The sequence below is a fragment of the Chiloscyllium plagiosum genome, unplaced genomic scaffold (assembly GCF_037043375.1).
Source record: "Chiloscyllium plagiosum isolate Xiang-an unplaced genomic scaffold, Cpla_swu_hap1 HiC_scaffold_20, whole genome shotgun sequence".
NCBI lineage: Eukaryota > Metazoa > Chordata > Chondrichthyes > Orectolobiformes > Hemiscylliidae > Chiloscyllium > Chiloscyllium plagiosum.
The window spans coordinates 22,232,533-22,251,039 of NW_028270158.1; the positions used below are offsets into that span (position 1 = coordinate 22,232,533).

An 18,507-nucleotide genomic window follows, 5' to 3' on the forward strand; every position below is an offset into this window, starting at 1 on the left:
CTGGCCCATAGTTTCCTGCTTTCTGTCTCCATCTCTTTCTGAATAAAATAGTTATTTTTGCTATTTTCCAATCTATTCCTCAATTCTAATGAGTTTTGTAAAATTAGAACCAATATATGAACTGTCTCATAGGTGGCTACTTTTAAGATGCTAGGATGAAATCCATCAGACCGTAGGATTTGTCAATTCACAAATTTCAACAACTTATTTAGTACTACTTTATAGACAATGGACAATAGGTGCAGAAGTAGGCCATTCTGCCCTTCGAGCCTGCACCACCATTCAATATGATCATGGCTGATCATCCTTGATCAGTATCCTGTTCCTGCCTTATCTCCATAACCCTTGATTCCACTATCCTTGAGAGCTCTATCCATCTATTTCTTAAATGAATTCAGAGACTGGGGCTCCACTGCCCTTTGGGTCAGAGCATTCCACACACAGCCACCACTCTCTGGGTGAAGAAGTTTCTCCTCATCTCTGTCCTAAATAGTCTACCCCGTATTTTTAAGCTGTGTCCTCTGGTTCGGCACTCGCCCATTAGCGGAAACATGTTTCCTGCCTCCAGAGTGTCCAATCCTTTAATAATCTTATATGTCTCAATCAGATCCCCTCTCAATCTTCTAAACTCAAGGGTATATAAGCCCAGTCGCTCCAGTTTTTCAGCGTAAGGTAGTCCCGCCATTTCAGGAATTGACCTTGTGAACCTACGCTGCACTCCCTCAATAGCCAGAATGTCTTTCCTCAAATTTGGAGACCAGAACTGCACACAATACTCCAGGTGTGGTCTCACCAGGGCCCTGTACAGCTGCAGAAGAACCTCTTTGCTTCTATACTCAATCCCTCTTGTTACGAAGGCCAGCATGCTATTAGCCTTCTTCACTACCTACTGTACCTGCATGCTTACCTTCATTGACTAGTGTACAAGAACACCCAGATCTCTTTGTACTGCCCCTTTACCTAAATTGATTCCCTTTAGGTAGTAATCTGCCTTCCTGTTCTTGCCACCAAAGTGGATAACCATACATTTATCTACATTAAACTGCATCTGCCATGCATCTGACCACTCACCTAACCTGTCCAGGTCACCTTGTAATCTCCTAACATCCTCCTCACATTTCACCCTGCCACCTTGCTTAGTATCATCAGCAAATTTGCTAATGTTATTACTAATACCATCTTCTATATCATTAATATATATTGTACAAAGCTGCGGTCCCAGCACTGATCCCTGTGGTACCACACTGGTCACTACCTGCCATTCTGAAATGGAGCCGTTTATCACTACTCTTTGTTTCCTGTCAGCCAGCCAACTTTCACTCCAAGTTAGTACTTTGCCCCCAATAACATGCGCCCTAATTTTGCTCATTAACCTCCTATATGGGACTTTATCAAAAGCTTTCTAAAAGTCCAGGTACACTACATCTACTGGATCTCCCTCGTACATCTTCGGAGTTACATCCTCAAAAAATTCCAGAAGATTAGTCAAGCATGATTTCTCTGCTGACTCTGACCTATCCTGTTACTACTATCCAGATGTGTCGTAATTTCATCCTTTATAATAGACTCCAGCATCTTTCCCACCACTGAAGTCAGACTAACTGGTCTATAATTTCCTGCTTTCTCTCTCCCACCTTTCTTAAAAAGTGCTACAACATTAGCCACCCTCCAATCCGCAGGAACTGATCCCGAATGTATCGAACTCTGGAAAATAATCACCAACGCATCCACGATTTCTCGAGCCACCTCCTTCAGTACCCTGGGATGTAGACCATCAGGCCCCAGGGACTGATCAACCTTCAGACCTAACAGTCTCTCCAACACCAATTCCTGGCAAATATAAATTCCCTTCAGTTCAGGTCCTTCAGTCACTGTTACCTCAGGGAAATTGCTTGTGTCTTCCCCAGTGAACACAGATCTGAAGTACCAGTTCAATTCTTCTGCCATTTCTTTGTTCCCCTGTTTCTGTCTTAAAGGGCCCAATTTTAGTCTTAACCATTTTTTTGCCTTTCACATACCTAAAAAGCTTTTACTATCCTCCTTTATATTTTTGGCCAGTTTACCTTCGTACCTCATTTTTTCTCTGCGTATTTCCTTCTTAGTAATCCTCTGATGTTCTTTAAAAGCTTCCCAGTCCTCTGTTTTCCCACTTATCTTTGCTATGTTATACTTTGATCTCTTTTAACTTTATATGTTTCTTAACTTCTCTCGTCAGCCACGGCCACCCATGCCTCCTCCTAGGATCTTTCTTCCTTTTTGGAATGAACTGATTCTGCATCTTCTGCATTATACACAGAAATATCCGCCATTGTTCCTCCACTGTCATCCCTGCTTAGGTATTGCACCATTGAACTTTGGCCAGCTCCTCCCTCATAGCTCCATAGTTCCCTTTATTCAACTGAAATATTGTCATTTCCGATTGTACCCTCTCCCTCTCAAATTGCAGATTGAAGCTTATTGTATTATGGTCACTACTTCCCAATGGCTGCTTCATTTCGAGGTCCCTGATCAATTCTGGTTCGTTGCACAATACCAAATCCAGAATTGCCTTCTCCCTGGTCGGCTCCAGCACCAGCTGTTCTAAGAATCCATCTTGGAGGCACTCCACAAAGTCTCTTTCTTGAGGTCCAATACCACCCTGATTCTCCCAGTCTACCTGCATGTTGAAATCCCCCATTGCAACTGTAGTAACATCTTTGCGACAGGCCAATTTCAGCTCCTGATTCAACTTCCATCTGACATCCAGACTACTGTTTGGGGGCCTGTAGATAACTCCAAGAGAGTCTTTTTACCCTTATAATTTCTCAGTTCTATCCACACTGGCTCTACATCCCTTGATTCTAGGTCCTCCCGCGCAAGGGACTGAATATCATCCTTTACCAACATGGCCACCCCACCCTTCCTGCCCATCAGTCTGTCCTTACGATAGCACATGTAGCCTTGAATATTCATTTCCCAGGCCCTGTCCACTTGAAGCCATGTCTCAGTTATCCCCACAATATCGTATCTGCCAATTTCCAAAAGAGCCTCAAGCTCATCCATCTTATTTCTAATGATTCGTGCATTCATATATAGTATTTTTAATTTGTTACTGCCCTCACCCTTCCCATCAACTCCTATTTCACTCAACCTTACAGCATGATCCCTTTTTGAGTTTTCTGCTTCATTGATACAGTTGTCTTTCTTGACTTCCCTTATTCTAACTTTCCCTTCAATTTCCTTCTTAAACATCCTGTTTGTCCCCTCCCCCCCCCCCCGCTATTTAGTTTAAACGCAGCTGTGTTGCAGTAGCAAACCTGCCTGCCAAAATGCTGGCCCCCAACCTATTAAGGTGCAAACCGTCTCTCTTGTATAATTTATGCTTACCACAAAACATACCCCAGTGATCCAAGAATTTAAATCCTTGCTTCCTGCACCAGTTCCCCAGCCACACGTTCAAGTCCATTATCTCCCTGTTTCTGGCCTCACCAGCCCGCGGAACTGGAAGCAAACCGTAGATAACCACCCTGGACGTCCTGCTTTTCAGCCTTCTTCCTAGTTCTCTGAAGTCCCGCTGTAGTATGTTCCTCCTCTTCTTCCTGACTTCATTTGTGCCGGTGTGTACCACCACCTCTGGCTCTTCACCTTGGTCCTTGCGGATTTCCTGCACTCTGTCTGTGATGTCTTCCTGGTACCAGGAAGGCAACACACCATCCTTAAGTCCTGCCTGCTGCCACAAAAACCCCGGTCAGTTCCTCTCACTATGGAGTCCCCTATTACCACGGCTCTGTGCGATGTCCGACTCTTCCGTTCTGCCTCCACGCCAACTTTTGATTTTCCTGGTAATTTAAATTTCTTGAATTTCTCCCTTGCTTTCAATTCCTGATTTACACCTATTTCAGGACATTGCTTCAGTCTTCACTAGAGAACATACAAGTAAAGTATGTGTCCAATTCATCTGCCATTTCTTTATCCTTCATTACGAATTCTACAGACTCATTTTCTACAGGACCAATACTTAGTTAACTCTTTTTTTTTAAATACCTGAAGAAAATTTTCTTGTTTATATTTTTGGTTAACTTTCTCTTGTTACCATTCTTGTTAATGTTTTCATATTTTTGCCTTTTTCATGTTTTGTACAATCTTCTGACTTTCACCTATCTTTATGCAACTGTATGTCTTTTCTTTGAGTTTGATACCGTCTTTGACTTACCTTTTAGTTAGCCACTAAGGGCAGATTTGTCCCTTGGCAGTTTTCTTATTTTTTATTCTCTGCTATTTTCTGCTGTCTGGAATATCCCTTTAAATGTTTGCTACTGCATCACTATTGACTTTTCACTTAACCTGAATTGCCAGTTCACTTTTAGTAGCTCTGCTTTCATGTACTAACAGTTGTCCTTGTTTAAAATTAAAATAGTACACTGTTGCATCTATTTTTCTGTCCCTTGAATTGTGTGTAAAATTCAGTTATACAATGGTTGTTGCGACCCAGGGCACTTTCACTAAAAAGTCAGTAATTAATCCTGTCTTGTTGGTCAAAACCAGGTCTAAAATGGCATGCTGTTTGGTTGGTCCCATGACTTGCTGGACTAAGGAATTGTCCTGAAAACGTACAATGAATTAGTCAACCGGACAACTTTTCCCCAATTGATTTTGCCAGTTTGTATATCGGTTAGAATCCTCCCTGACAATCACTGTACCCTTTTGACAAGCTCCCATTATTTCTTCATTGATACCCTGTCCTACCATATGGTTATTGTGACAGGGTCTCTACACAACTTACTCAAGTTACAACTTGCCGTTACCATTCCTTCTCTCCACCCAGGCTGCTTCTATATCCTAGGAGAAAGTGAGGACTGCAGATGCTGGAGATCAGAGCTGAAAATGTGTTGCTGGAAAAGCGCAGCAGGTCAGGCAGCATCCAAGGAGCAGGAGAATCGACGTTTTGGGCATGAGCCCTTCTTCAGGAATGAGGAAAGTGTGCCAAGCAGGCTAAGATAAAAGGTAGGGAGGAAGGACTTGGGGGAGGGGAAATTCGATAGGTGGAAGGTGGTTAAGGTGAGGGTGATAGGCCGGAGTGGGGGTGAGGGTGGAGAGGTCAGGAAGAAGATTGCAGGTTAGGAAGGTGGTGCTGAGTTAGGACTGAGACAAGGTGGGGGGAGGGGAAATGAGGAAACTGGAGAAATCTGAGTTCATCCCTTGTGTTTGGAGGGTTCCTAGGCAGAAGATGAAGCGTTGAAACTTTATTGCTGGAACAGCACAGCAGGTCAGGCAGCATCCAGGGAACAGGAGATTCGACGTTTCGGGCACAGGCCCTTCTTCAGGAATGAGCAGAGAGTGTTCAGCAGGAGAAGATAAAAGGTAGGGAGGAGGGACTTGGAGGAGGGGAGTTGGAAATGTGATAGGTGGAAAGAGGTCAAGGTGAGGGTGATAGGTCGGAGTAGGATGGAGGCGGAGAGGTCAAGAAGAAGACTGCAGGTCAGGAAGGCGGTGCCGGGCTGGAGGGATCCGGCTGAGACAAGGTGGGGGGAGGGGGGATGAAGAAACTGGTGAAGTCCAAGTTCATCCCCTGCGGTTGGAGGGTTCCCAGTCGGAAGATAAGACGCTCCTCCTCTGACCGTCGGGTTGTTGTGGTTTGGCGGTGGATGAGTCCAATGACCTGCATATCCTCGGTGGAGTGGGAGGGGGAGTTGAAATGCTGTGCCACAGGTTGGTTGGGTTGGTTCGTCCGGGTGGCCCAGAGGTGTTCTCTGAATCGCTCCGCAAGTAGGCGGCCTGTCTCCCCAATATAGAGGAGGCCACACCGGCTGCAGCGGATGCAGTAGATGATGTGGGTGGAGGTGCAGGTGAATCTGTGGCGGATATGGAAGTTTCCCTTGGGGCCTTGGAGAGAAGTGAGGGGGGAGGTGTGGGCGCAAGTGTTGCACCTCCTGCGGTTGCAAGGGAAGGTGCCGGGAGTGGAGGTTGGGTCGGTGGGGGGTGTGGATCTGACAAGGGAGTCGCGGAGGGAGTGGTCTCTACGGAAAGCTGATAGGGGAGGGGAGGGGAGGGAAATATATCCTTGGTGCTGGGGTCTGTTTGGAGGTGGCGGAAGTGACGGCGGATGATGCGCTGTACATGGAGATTGGTGGGGTGGTAGGTGAGGACCAGTGGGGTTCTGTCCTGGTGGCGGTTGGAGGGGCGGGGCTCAAGGGCGGAGGAGCGGGAAGTGGAGGAGATGCGGTGGAGGGCACCGTCGACCACGTCGGGGGGGAAATTGCGGTCCTTGAAGAAGGAGGCCATCTGTGTTGTACGTATTTTGAACTGGTCCTCCTGGGAGCAGATGCGGCGGAGACGAAGGAATTGGGAGAATGGGATGGCGTTTTTACAGGGGGCAGGATGGGAGGAGGTGTAGTCCAGGTAGCTGTGGGAGTCGGTTGGTTTGTAGTAGATGTCCGTGTTGATTCGGTCGCCTGAGATAGAAACAGAAAGGTCTAGGAAGGGGAGGGAGGAGTCCAAGACTGTCCAGGTGAATTTGAGGTCGGGGTGGAAGGTGTTAGTGTAGTGGATGAACTGTTCAACCTCCTCGTGGGAGCACGAGGTAGCGCCGATACAGTCATCAATGTAGCGAAGAAAAAGATGGGGGGTGGGGCCAGTGTAGTTGCGGAAGATGGATTGTTCCACATACCCTACGAAGAGGCAGGCATAGCTGGGGCCCATGCGGGTGCCCATGGCTACTCCTTTTGTTTGGAGAAAGTGGGAGGATTGGAAAGAAAAGTTGTTCAGGGTGAGGACCAGTTCGGTCAGTCGAAGGAGGGTGTCGGTGGAAGGGTACTGGGTGGTACGGCGGGAAAGGAAGAAGCGGAGTGCTTTGAGTCCTTCGTGATGGGGGATGGAGGTGTACAGGGACTGGATGTCCATGGTGAAGATGAGGCGTTGGGGACCGGGGAAGCGGAAATCCTGGAGGAGGTGGAGGGCGTGGGTGGTGTCACGAACGTAGGTGGGGAGTTCTTGGACTAATGGGGACAGGACCGTGTCGAGGTATGCCGAGATGAGTTCGGTTGGGCAGGAGCAGGCTGAGACGATGGGTCGCCCGGGGCAGTCAGGTTTGTGGATTTTGGGCAGGAGGTAGAAACGGGCGGTGCGGGGTTGTGGGACTATGAGGTTGGAGGCGGTGGATGGGAGGTCCCCTGAGGTGATGAGGTTATGGACGGTCTGGGAGATGATGGTTTGGTGGTGGGGGGTGGGGTCATGGTCAAGGGGACGGTAGGAGGAGGTATCTGCGAGCTGGCGTTTGGCCTCAGCGGTGTAGAGGTCGGTGCGCCAAACTACTACTGCGCCTCCCTTGTCAGCTGGTTTGATAGTGAGGTTGGAGTTGGAACGGAGGGAGTGGAGGGCTGCGCGTTCCGAGGGTGAGAGGTTGGAGTGGGTAGGAGGGGTGGGGGAGTTCAGGTAGCGGTTAATATCGCGGCGGCAGTTTGCTATGAAGAGGTCGAGGGCAGGTAGGAGGCCAGCACGGGGTGTCCAGGTGGACGGGGTGTGTTGGAGGTGGGAGAAGATGAAGCGCTCTTCCTCCAGCCATCATGTTGCTATGGTCCAGATTCTCCTGCTCTTTGGATGCTGCCTGACCTGGTGCGCTTTTCCAGCAACGCATTTTCAGCTGCTTCTATATCCTGTTTTTTTTTAAATTTAGGTTTCCCATCTCTATTGTGCTAATATCATTTTAATTAACAGGTTGACCAAAATTCTATTGTGAGTTACTGTCCTTCAGATGAAATGAATCACTACCATCATTCAGGATGTTTGAAACATCACACTATTTCAGGAGAGTTAAGGAGATCATTCATTGTCCTGACCAAAACATATTAATCCAGTTCTCATCTCACTTCTGTTTGCAGGATCATGCTGCATATAAAATGGTTTCTTTGTTATCAGCAGAGTATAGTTCCTTCCATTTACAAGTACTTCAACCCATTTGAAATGTTTTGACATTTTTCTGAAAGGTACAGAAGTGTCTGTGACAGAGGAAAAAATACTTTTGCTTAACTTTGGTTTGGTGGCTAATTTTCTAAAATCAACCATAACACACACAATTTAAAAACTGTGTAAGGAAGAAGCTTGTATGGTTAATCTTGTATATCAAATTTCATCAGTTCCCATGGAATTCACTGCCTGAAAATGTAGTGAAGGCGGTTTCGCAATAACTTAAAAAAAATACTCAAAGTAGGAAATCATGTGGGTCGAAAGGGAAAATTGGATGGGGTGGAACTAATCAAAATACTCTTTCAAGAGTCGGCGCAGAAACTATGGACCAAATAGCCTCCTGTGTTGCATCACTCTTTGAACTTATAGGCTCCACTTTTTGTGTGAAGCTCTGCCAGTTTCTCATTCTCAGTACCTGCTCAATTCCCTGTTAAAATTGTCAAATGAAACTGCTTACATCCCTTCTTCAAGTGGAACATTCCAGGTCCTTATGACCAATGGAAAAACATTGTTGTCCTCTAAGTAGAACTTTTCTGATGATTTTGAGTTCATGACCAGTTATTGACTTGGTCACTGGAGGGATTTTGTTTTCTTATGCACCCTATATATTTTCTAATCAGCATGTTTAGAGATGGTATTATATACCACTATCAAAGCTTTTCTTCATCTTGGAAATCTGTGTTCAGTACTTATCACATTACAAGGTGTATGGTCTTATCTTTTCCATTCTTTCTCAATGACTGAAGTCCCTCATCCCAGTAACACTCTGGTAAACCTGCTGCACCCTTTCTAATTCCTTTAAATCTAACTTTGAATTTTGTGCCTTGAATGGGCGCAATCTTCTAATCAAGGCCTACCGAGTAGTATTCCAGCATGATTTCATTGCTTTCATAATCTACTCATCTATTTATAAATTCAAGTAACCCATATACTACTTTAATCACTTTATCAACTTGCAGTACTGTTTTTATAGATTAGTGTACATGTGCGTTTGTCCCACTTATGTTGTTCTATCTTTCCATATTGATTCTTACAAAATACTGTGTTCCTCCACATTGACCTTTGTCTATAATGCTTCTGCCAACTTCACCGTCTTGTTTTATGTTACCAAGATGTGAAACTGGCTCCAATCATATGGAACAACAGCACTCAAAATAAACCAGGCTCTCTTTCCCATCCCCTCAGGCTTTTAAAGATTGTCCTGGAAAATTTAATCAAGGGGCTCGCCAATGAGAGAAAAGTTTCTTCTGTCGCTCGAATTAGAGAGAAGTGTCCTTGCGGAGGAAGAAGTGGCTTCAGGAAGCTCCACCTCGGGGAGTGGGGCAAGGATGGAGGCAGCAGGTAGGGAGTCAGGGCAGAGCAGACTAAAAAAGGAATAAAGAGGAAGGGAGGCTGCAAGAGGAATAAATGGGAGAAGGAAATCGCAAAAGTGTTGGGGGTGGTGGGAAGGAGGTTTGAAGAGAAGAGAGCAGAAGGTGGATCTAAGAGGGTGGCAGTGAGCAAAAGGCTCCAATGGAGGTGAAGGTGGCTGTAAGAGTGATGAGGAAGAAGGCTGAGAAGAGGTATGGAAGAAGGAAGCTGCAAGAGATGTAGGTGGTAGAATAAAGTTGCATTGGATTGTATTTTATTCACTCATGGGGTATGGGTGTCATTTATATGCTGTCCCAAGCTGCCTTTGAGAACATGGGTGAGCTGCATTCTTGAATGGCTGTAGTCCCTGTGTTTTAGGTAGACCCACAATGTCCTTCGGAGTTTCATTCAACAACAGTGAAGGACGAGCCAAAATATTTTCAAGTCAGGGTGGTGTCTGGCTTGGCAGCAAACTTGCATGTGGTGGTGTTCCCAGATATTTGCTGCCTTGTCTTTCAAGATGGAATGGCTGCAAGATTGAAAGATGCTATCTGAAGATCTTTAGTGAATTTCTGCAGTTCATCTTGTACATAGTACACACAGCTCCTACTAATCGTCGGTGGTGGAGGGAGTAGATGCTTGTGGATGTTGTGCCAATCAAATGGGCTGCTTTGTTCTGGATGGTGTCAAGCTTCTTGAGTGTTGCTGGAGCTGCACCAATCCAGGTGGTGGGGAATGGTGGGGGGGGGAACCATTCTATCACAATCCTGACTTTTTTGCCCTGTAGATGATGGACAGGCTATGGGAGTAAGGTGGTGAATTACTTGCTGCAGTATTCCTAGCCTCTGACCTGCTTTTGTAGCCACTGTATTTATATGGTGAGTCCAGTTGAGTTTCTGATGAATGGTAACCCCCAGGTTGTGGATAGTGGGGGTTTCACAAATTGTAGCAGCATTGAATGTCAATGACTGTGGTTAGATTGTCTCTTACTGGAGGTGGTCTGCCAAGCATTTATGTGGTGCGAATACTACTTTTCACTTGTCATCCCCAGCCTGGATGTTGACCAGACCTTGTTGCATTTGAGCATGGACTCCTTTAGTGTCTGAGAAGTTGAGAGTGGTACTGAACATTGTTCAATCATTGGCGAACGTCCCCAGTTATGACCTTATGATGGAGGGAAGGTCAGTGATGAAGCAGCTGAAGATGGTTGGGCCTAGGACTCTACCCTGAAGAATTCCTACAGAGATTTCCTTGAGATGACTGACATCTAACAACTACAACCATAACCATGTTCTGACATGCCAGGTATGACTCAAATCAGTGGAGAGTTTGTCCCCTGATTACAGTTATGTATCTAGTTATGCTAGAGCTTCTTGATGTCACACTCAGTCAAATGCAGCCTTGATGTTAAGGGTGGTCATTCTCGCCTCATCTCTGGAATTCAGTGTTCTTGTCCAGATTTTATCCAAGGCTGTAACAAAGTCAGGAGCAGAGTGGCCCTGGCAAAACCAAAACTGGGCATCTCTGAGCTGATTGTTACTGAGCAGGCACTGCTTAATAGCACTGTTGATGGGTACCTTCCATCATTTTACTGATGATGGAGAATAGACTGATAGGGCAATAATTGGCTGGGTTGGATTTGCCCTGTTTTTTGTGTGCAGGATATGTCTGGCCGATTTTCCACATTGTCAGGTAGATGCCAGTGTTGTAATTGTAGTGGAAGAGCTTGGCAAGAGGTGTGGCAGATTCTGGAGTATAAGTCTTGGTACTTTTGCCAGAATGTTGTCAGGGCCCATAACTGTTGCAGTATCCGGTATTTCTAACTGTTTTGTGACATCATGTGGAGTGAAATGAATTGGTTGAAAGCTGGTATCTGTGATGCTGGAGACACCTGGAGGATGCCAAGAATTGTCACCAATTTAGTTTTTCTGGCTGAAGATTACTGCAAATACTTCAGGCTTATCTTTTGCATTGATTTGTTAGGTTCTTTCATTATTGAGGATGGGGATATTTGTGGAGCTGCTTCCTCTAATGAATTGTTTAATTGTCTGCCACCAATCCCACTTGGATCTGACAGGACTGCAGGGCTTAAATGTGATCTGTTGTTTGCGGGATCTCTTAGCTCTGTCTATCACTTACTGCTTATGCTGTTTGGCATACAAGTGGTCCTGTTTTGTAGCTTCAGCAGGTTCACACTTCATTTTTAGGTATGCCTGATGTTGCTGCTAGCACACCCTCCAGCACTCTTTATTGAACCAGGTTTGATCCCCTGGTTTAATGGTAATGTTTGAATGGGGGAATATGCCAGGCCATGAAGTCACAGATTGTGCTAGGGTACAGTTCTGCTGCTATTGATGGCCCAAATTGCATCATGGATGCCCAGTCTTGAGTTACTAGATCTGTTCGAAGTCTGCCCCATTTAGTGTGGTGATAGTGCCATGCAACAGGATGGAGGCTATTCTCAATGTGAAGGCGGGACTTGGTCACTATTACTCATACTGTCATGGACAGGTGCATCTACAGCCAGCAGATTGGTAAGGATGTTTTTCCAGTCAAGATTAGAGTGGTGCTGGAAATGCACAGTAGGTCAGGCAGCATCTGAAGAACAGAAAAATTGACGTTTCGGGCAGGAACCCTTCATCAGCCCTTTATCCAGAAGCTTCCCCCAGCCTCTGGAACTGCTCGGCCGCTATTAGCCACGAGGCCGGGATAGCCACCATCACCATGGCGATCAATGATGCCACTTCTGCCCCCACTAAACAGCAGCCACGGCCGCTCATGCCACCTTTGCGACCATCAGCCAGACAACAGCCGCCCAAATCACCGGACTACCAAACGCCACCACAATCGCCACACAATCCACCATCGCTGGGACCAACACAAGGCCCAACCGAGAACACACTTCTGTCCCCCACCCCCTGCCAGTGTTGCAGCCATTTCTGCCTCCTCTGACATCACTTCTGATACCCACATCACCCCTGACGCCGTGCATTCCATGACTTCCATGATCAAGGCCATTTCTGCAGAAATTTCCTGCTCCTCGGATGCTGCCTGACCTGCTGTGCATTTCCAACACCACTCTAATCTTGACTCTAATCTCCAGCATCTGCAGTCCTCACTTTTGCCTAAAGATGTTTTATCCCCTAAAATTGGTTCCCTCACCACCTGTCTTTTAGGACTTGACCAACTCAATCAGCAGTGTTGCTGCTGAGCCAGTCTTGGTGCTGAACGTGGAAATGCCCTACCAAGAGTATATTTTGCATCTTTGTCATCCTCAATGCTTCTTCCAAGTGTTATTCAATATGGAGGAGTAATGATTCATCAGCCAAGGGAGGATGGTGCGTGGTAATCAGCAGGAGGTTTCCTTGTCCATGTTTAACCTAAAGTGATGACATTTGATGAGGTCTCTATTTGAATGTTGAGGATTCCCAGGGTAACTCTGTCCTGACTGCATACCGCTGTGCCTCCCCCTCAGCTGGGTCTGCCCTGCCAGTGGGACAGGCCGTATCCAGGGATGGTGACGGTACTGTCATGGACATAGTCTGTAAGATATGATTTGATTATGTCGGGCTGTTGGCTTGACTAGTCTGTGAGACAGCTCTCCCAATTTTGGTACTAGCCCTCAGATGTTAATAAGGAGGATTTTCAGGGTTGACAGGGCTATCGTTGCTGTTGTCATTTCTGGTACCTAGGTTGATGCCAGCAAACAAACACCAGGAAGGGAAGATGTTGTTTGTAGCTTTCAATGTCAATTTATTCACATATCCTCTGTTTGATAGCTTTTATTTTGGAAATCCTTCATTATCAGCAACTTCAAACAACATGTAACATGTGAATGATCAAAGTTTCTTTCAAATGCCTGTATGTTTTCAGGTACATCCTGCACAAAAACAAAAGAAGAACTAATCCAATCCTGCCAGTTAGTGCACCATTGATAGAAGGGTTCATTCAACTATGCCAACAAGCGACAGATACTTAGCAGTAATCAGCTCATTGATGCTCAGTTTACCTTGTGCCGGGTCCACTCAGGTCCTGACTTCATTGCAGCCTTGATTCAAACAGGGGAATCTGAGCTGAACCCAGGAGTGGAGGTGAGACTGATTGCCCTTGATCATTGTTACATTTGACCAATTGTGGCATCAAGGAACCCTAGCAAAATTAGACTCCTTGGGAATCAGTGGTAAGTTCTCTGCTGAGTGGTGTCATTTCTGGCACAGAGCAAGATGATTGTGGTTGTTGGACGTCAGTTTTCACATTTGCAGGACATCTCATGTCAATCAGCTGTGCCATTGCCCTTGAATGTGGTGTATTTCATAGTTTTGTACTTTTCTTTGAGAGTGATTGAAGACTACATTGGCAGGATCTTTGTCACTTGCTGTCTATTGACAAGGATCGGTGAAGCAGGCAATGTCTGGGACAACATTTCTAGTTCCTTCCTGGCATTTTGGAGGTAAATAGTATGCTTCTGAAAAAGGATGCTTGGTTTCTTAAGGGGCTGTTGAGTTCCACCTCTGGTTTCTTCCATTGAGAAACAACCCTTTAGCTTGAGCAATTTGTGTGCAATATTATGGCTATAGCTCCCAGTGAATCCGTCACTTCAACTCAATTGTTCGCCTCCTGCCACATGGCTCATGACAGATGGTGCATGAAAGATAATGGCTAGTCGATGAACTTGAATTGTGTGCATGGATTATGGTGAGGGAAAGTTGTGCATAGTCAACTGATTTAGAATGCTGGACTTACCAAAGAGCAAGCGAATGTGGTTGAAAGTGTTCAGAAACAAGCATTGAAATTAATCATAGATAACATGCACTGAAGCTACTTTGACATAATAATGTAACTGAATGCATTGAATTTTACTTCCTATGAACACTATCATGTGTCACATCCACAAGAAAGTAAACGTGTGATGGAATTAAGGAGAAAGTATGCCATCTTCAAATAAGCTAGTGAATGAATAGACCACAAGGCAATCCAACATTATAAATTCACAAATAGTAGGCGAATTATTAAGATGTTAATGAATTTAACCTGACAACACATAATATGGATTTCAATATGAATGCAGAGTTTGGTAGACCTTTCATTTTCTGTAAATTAAGAAGACCTATGTATTGCAACATATTGTAATTGCTTATAAACTTCAATATTCATGGTTTTATTATCTTTTTATTATTTTATGCTTTTTAATTTTGTTTTCATGATTAGCTTTACCAATGAATTATGATTAATGGTTTTATTTGTATCAACATCAGAATTTGGCTCTTATGTCATAATTCCTTTTAAAAAAAATCACCTATTTATCTGTGTCTATTCTGTTATTCTGACCTATCTTGAACCAGTTTCAAAACATCTAAATAGCTGGCAAAAGTACTGGATATAGTGGATGAACTGGATGTCTTCTGTCGTGTTGATGCCTATGTGTTCTACAACACTGTGATGACTTGTCTTCAATACCTCTGGATCTTGGGTTGTTCTCAATTGACAAGTTGCAGAATCAGTCTTCATGTGCCCGGGTAAACAAATCCCTAGGTGATTGAGGCTAGGAGATCTGATGGCTGCTGTCATTGGTTTAGTCTTCTTATTTAACCTGGGTCATTGTTGTTCTTTACTAATAGCTACTTGGAGTCACATGCGAGAGCTGAGTGAAGGTGATAACCAGTATAAAATGAACCACACCTACTAGAAATATTATCCCTTCCTCTCCAATTAGATGGTTTCCTACCAACACCCTAGAATTAGGGAGGGTGAAGAGAATCTTATGGATTTTACTGCGTGTATGAACAAAATGTTCACAGTTGACTTTTTTTTATGGTTCTTATATCTTCCTACAGGCTGGGAGTCTCAACTTCTGGAAACTGGGTTCCTTAGTATTTTCCTGTGTCCTGTGCTGACTCTCCGCACCATTCCACATCACACACCACCATCCAAAATTGTCATATGGTCTTTTCGTTGGCTCATTTTCCGCATCATGCTGGGGGCGGTAAGAGTTTTATTAATAATTTAATGCAACTACCAGATTTCAGTGCAGTTGTCTGTTTTTCAACATTAATTAGCAGCAGATGTTATTTCGTTACATATAACCAGAGTGGGTGACATTTGAAGAATGAAGGGATTTAAACAGGCTCTTCTCAAGCATTCATTGACGAAATAACAGAGGAGGAATAGAGGGATCTGAACCTGGCAGCCGAAGTTAAATCATCGGAACAGATCTGATTTGATTTATATTTACCTATTGCATTACATTTAATGTTTATCCTAAAGCATCCTTTACACTTTTCTTTTCTCCATAAGACCATTGTTTAATTTTTTTTTCATTCTTATTGCCTTGCTTCTATCTGGTAATCACATATTCTGTTAGGTACTGCCTTTAGGGAGATAGTAAGAACAAGCAAATCTTGCATATTCTACTTTGAGTTGCAAGCTACAAACTCAGTTACAGTCACTGATAAATCTAATAAAGGATCCAGGAAAAACGTCCTACCTGGAGAGTGATGACTTCTTACCATATGGAGTTGTTGAGCCAAATATTATACATGTATTTAAGAGGTAACTATATAAATACATGAAAAAGAAAGGAACAGATGGTCAACTGAAATAGATTGGGAGTGGACTCTTGTGCAGCATGAACAATTTTACAGTTGGTCCATTCCTATTTGTAACATTTGTAATTATATAAATGGAAGTACATAATATGGTTTAAGCATCTTGTTTTATTTTTTCTCTCCACATGGTGAATCACAAGAGAATTGATTTAATAATACTCAAATAATTAAGAATATTACACTAACTGACACCATCAATTAACTAGAATTCAACACCTGGAAGAAGATTAATGAGAAGATGGGATCCATTGGTCAATTAATAATAAATGATATTATTTTCCTGTATTTACATGAGAAGTGTTTACATGGGAATTAGTTGTTTGTGATCCTGTGTAGTCAATTGGATCTTTGTAGAATGAGACTTGTCAAAGGCAATCTCATGCAAAGTAATCAAATAAATGCATAATACTGTAGATGCTGAATATCTGAACTAAAAGCAGGAAGTGCTGGAGAAGCTCAGCAGGTCTGGCAGCATCTGTGGAGAGAGACTGCTTTGTGGAGCATCTCAGCTCTGTGTGTACAGATGACTGCAATCTTCCAATTACTTGCCATTTCAAAAAAATATGCACTCCCATGCAAAACTTTCCCTGTTTGGCCTGCAACAGTGTTCACGCAAATTACAACGCAAACTTACACACCTTACAGCCTCAATATTGAATTCCACAACTTCAGAAAATGACCTTTTGAGTCTTCCATTTTCCTTCCATCCTCCTGCATCCGTTTCAACGATGGGTCATTGGACCCAAACGTTAACTCTGATTTCTCTCCACAGATGCTGCCAGACTTGCTGAAATATTCCAGCAATTTCTACTTTTGTTTCAGATGTTCAGCATCTGCAGTTTCAGTTTTTAACATTGAGTGTCGTTTGCCTCATTGTCTGTTAAAGATATTACTTATAAAATAACCTTGTGTGGAACATAATTAAATTCTGTGAATTAATTCAATTTTTGTTTTTTTTTTTAGTTTTTATACTAACCATATCTTGGAGCTCTTCTAAATCCTTTCATCGTTACCTGTAAATAATTTCTGAATTAATTTTAGCTTGAATCTGACAACCTGGATTTGTGAGTTGAACAAGGTTGAGTCTGTTTATGGAAATTGTCCTTTTACTGTGGATTCTGGTTAAGAGTTGGGAGAAAATTAAAGTTGCAGCAAACTGAATCCAGGGACACCACAAGTTAGATAATTGTTTTATTTGGTTTCAATACTGTCTAATGTAACATTGCTTCAACAAAATCCTCAATAAGGAGGCTGTTTGTTTCAGAGCTCAGGCTAGAGCCTAAGAGTAGTGTATCTTTCACTTCTACTCAGATAAAATTTCAGGTGCTGCATTAGTGATATCTGTAGGCTTATGGAGGAGATATTTTATTAATGAGGAAAATAAGATAATTTAACAAAATGACCTCTGTTCCAATACCAATAACTTACAGACATTTAATCCCTAATAGGCCTTTGAGAATGGAACTTGAAGTCGATAAAGTAGCTATGGTCAGTTGAAACTGACTTTAAAAATCATATAAACCAAAATCAGGCAACAAAGCAGGGTCACATATAAAGACCACAAGCTACCAAGAAAAAATTGAGAGAAATTAATGGCAATAAACACTAGTTTCTTCTCATGATCTGCAATAATCTGTAGTTTTAATATTTGATGCCAGTTTCAGTTCAAAGCATGAACACTATGATAGCAAGTAATCGTTCGCCTCATTTATCCAACTGCTGTTAACTTGCAACCAACTGCAGCTGTTTCACTGTAAATGGTCAAGAATAAATTGTGCTCAGTTCATACTTCAACATACCTTAAAAGTAAACACTTTCACTTCTGGTTGCTGGAGTTGAACTCCTCTGCAAAGTGGGACTACTGCACTATAGTGATAGAACTTTTGTAAATTTTCTTCCATTTACTGCGGAAAGAAGAGTCTGGTGCATACTCAGGCTTTTTGTGCAGATGGTGCATAAATCTAGTTATTTTTAAGTGTAAATCTTGGGGAACTGAATTCAGTTTGAACTATCATGACCTGAATGTGTGTTATGTGCAATATGTTGTACTCACAGACTTATTCTGTTTTTGTCTCTTTATGAAATTAAGCTCGTTATGAAATGAAGTGGTATGTGTTTCTTTTGGTCAAAACTATAGAAACATATCCTTGATGTGCCTGGGATTGGGCATTCCACTTCACAATTTATATAATGAAGAAAATGTGTGAATAATCCTTTTGTGCCCAAATTCTTCCACTTTATTGATCAATTCAGTCTTTAAATCAATATTACTGACTACATAAAATGAAAGGGAAATATTGTGTATTGCATAGTTTTCAAAATAGTATCTTAAAGTCTTTGATGCTTTTTTTGTTGACCCAAGATTTCAATTTTGGCACAGTGAGCAATATTTGTGCTTTGTTTTATTCCATTCACTTAAAGCAAAACTAAGATCTAAAAATCTTGCAACTTTTAGCCTGTGGTTTCCACAATCAAAATGCAAATGCTGCATTTCTTTTCTTTAGCAGTGGATCTGATCTATTGTGTCTGAGAGTTAAAATATGATGGAGAACTGAAAATAGAGGGCCTGGAATCATTTAAGATGTTACTCTGGGTGGGGGCACTCTAGGGT

At 43.3% G+C, this 18,507-nt stretch overlaps 1 protein-coding gene across 2 annotated transcripts in view; it reads left to right on the forward strand.

The window, feature by feature from the left end:
• The window catches only part of lmf1 (lipase maturation factor 1), a 607,840-nt gene that overhangs the window by 161,739 nt on the left and 427,594 nt on the right, over positions 1–18,507 (forward strand). Inside the window, exon 3 of one of the 2 annotated variants that reach the window (XM_087997719.1) lies at positions 15,126–15,274. The exons of the other annotated variant lie outside the window; for it this stretch is intronic. Within the exon in view, the coding sequence (XP_087853845.1) occupies positions 15,263–15,274 (12 nt within the window). The 5' untranslated portion in view covers positions 15,126–15,262. The remainder of the gene's footprint in view (positions 1–15,125; positions 15,275–18,507) is intronic. 2 annotated transcript variants of the gene reach the window in all.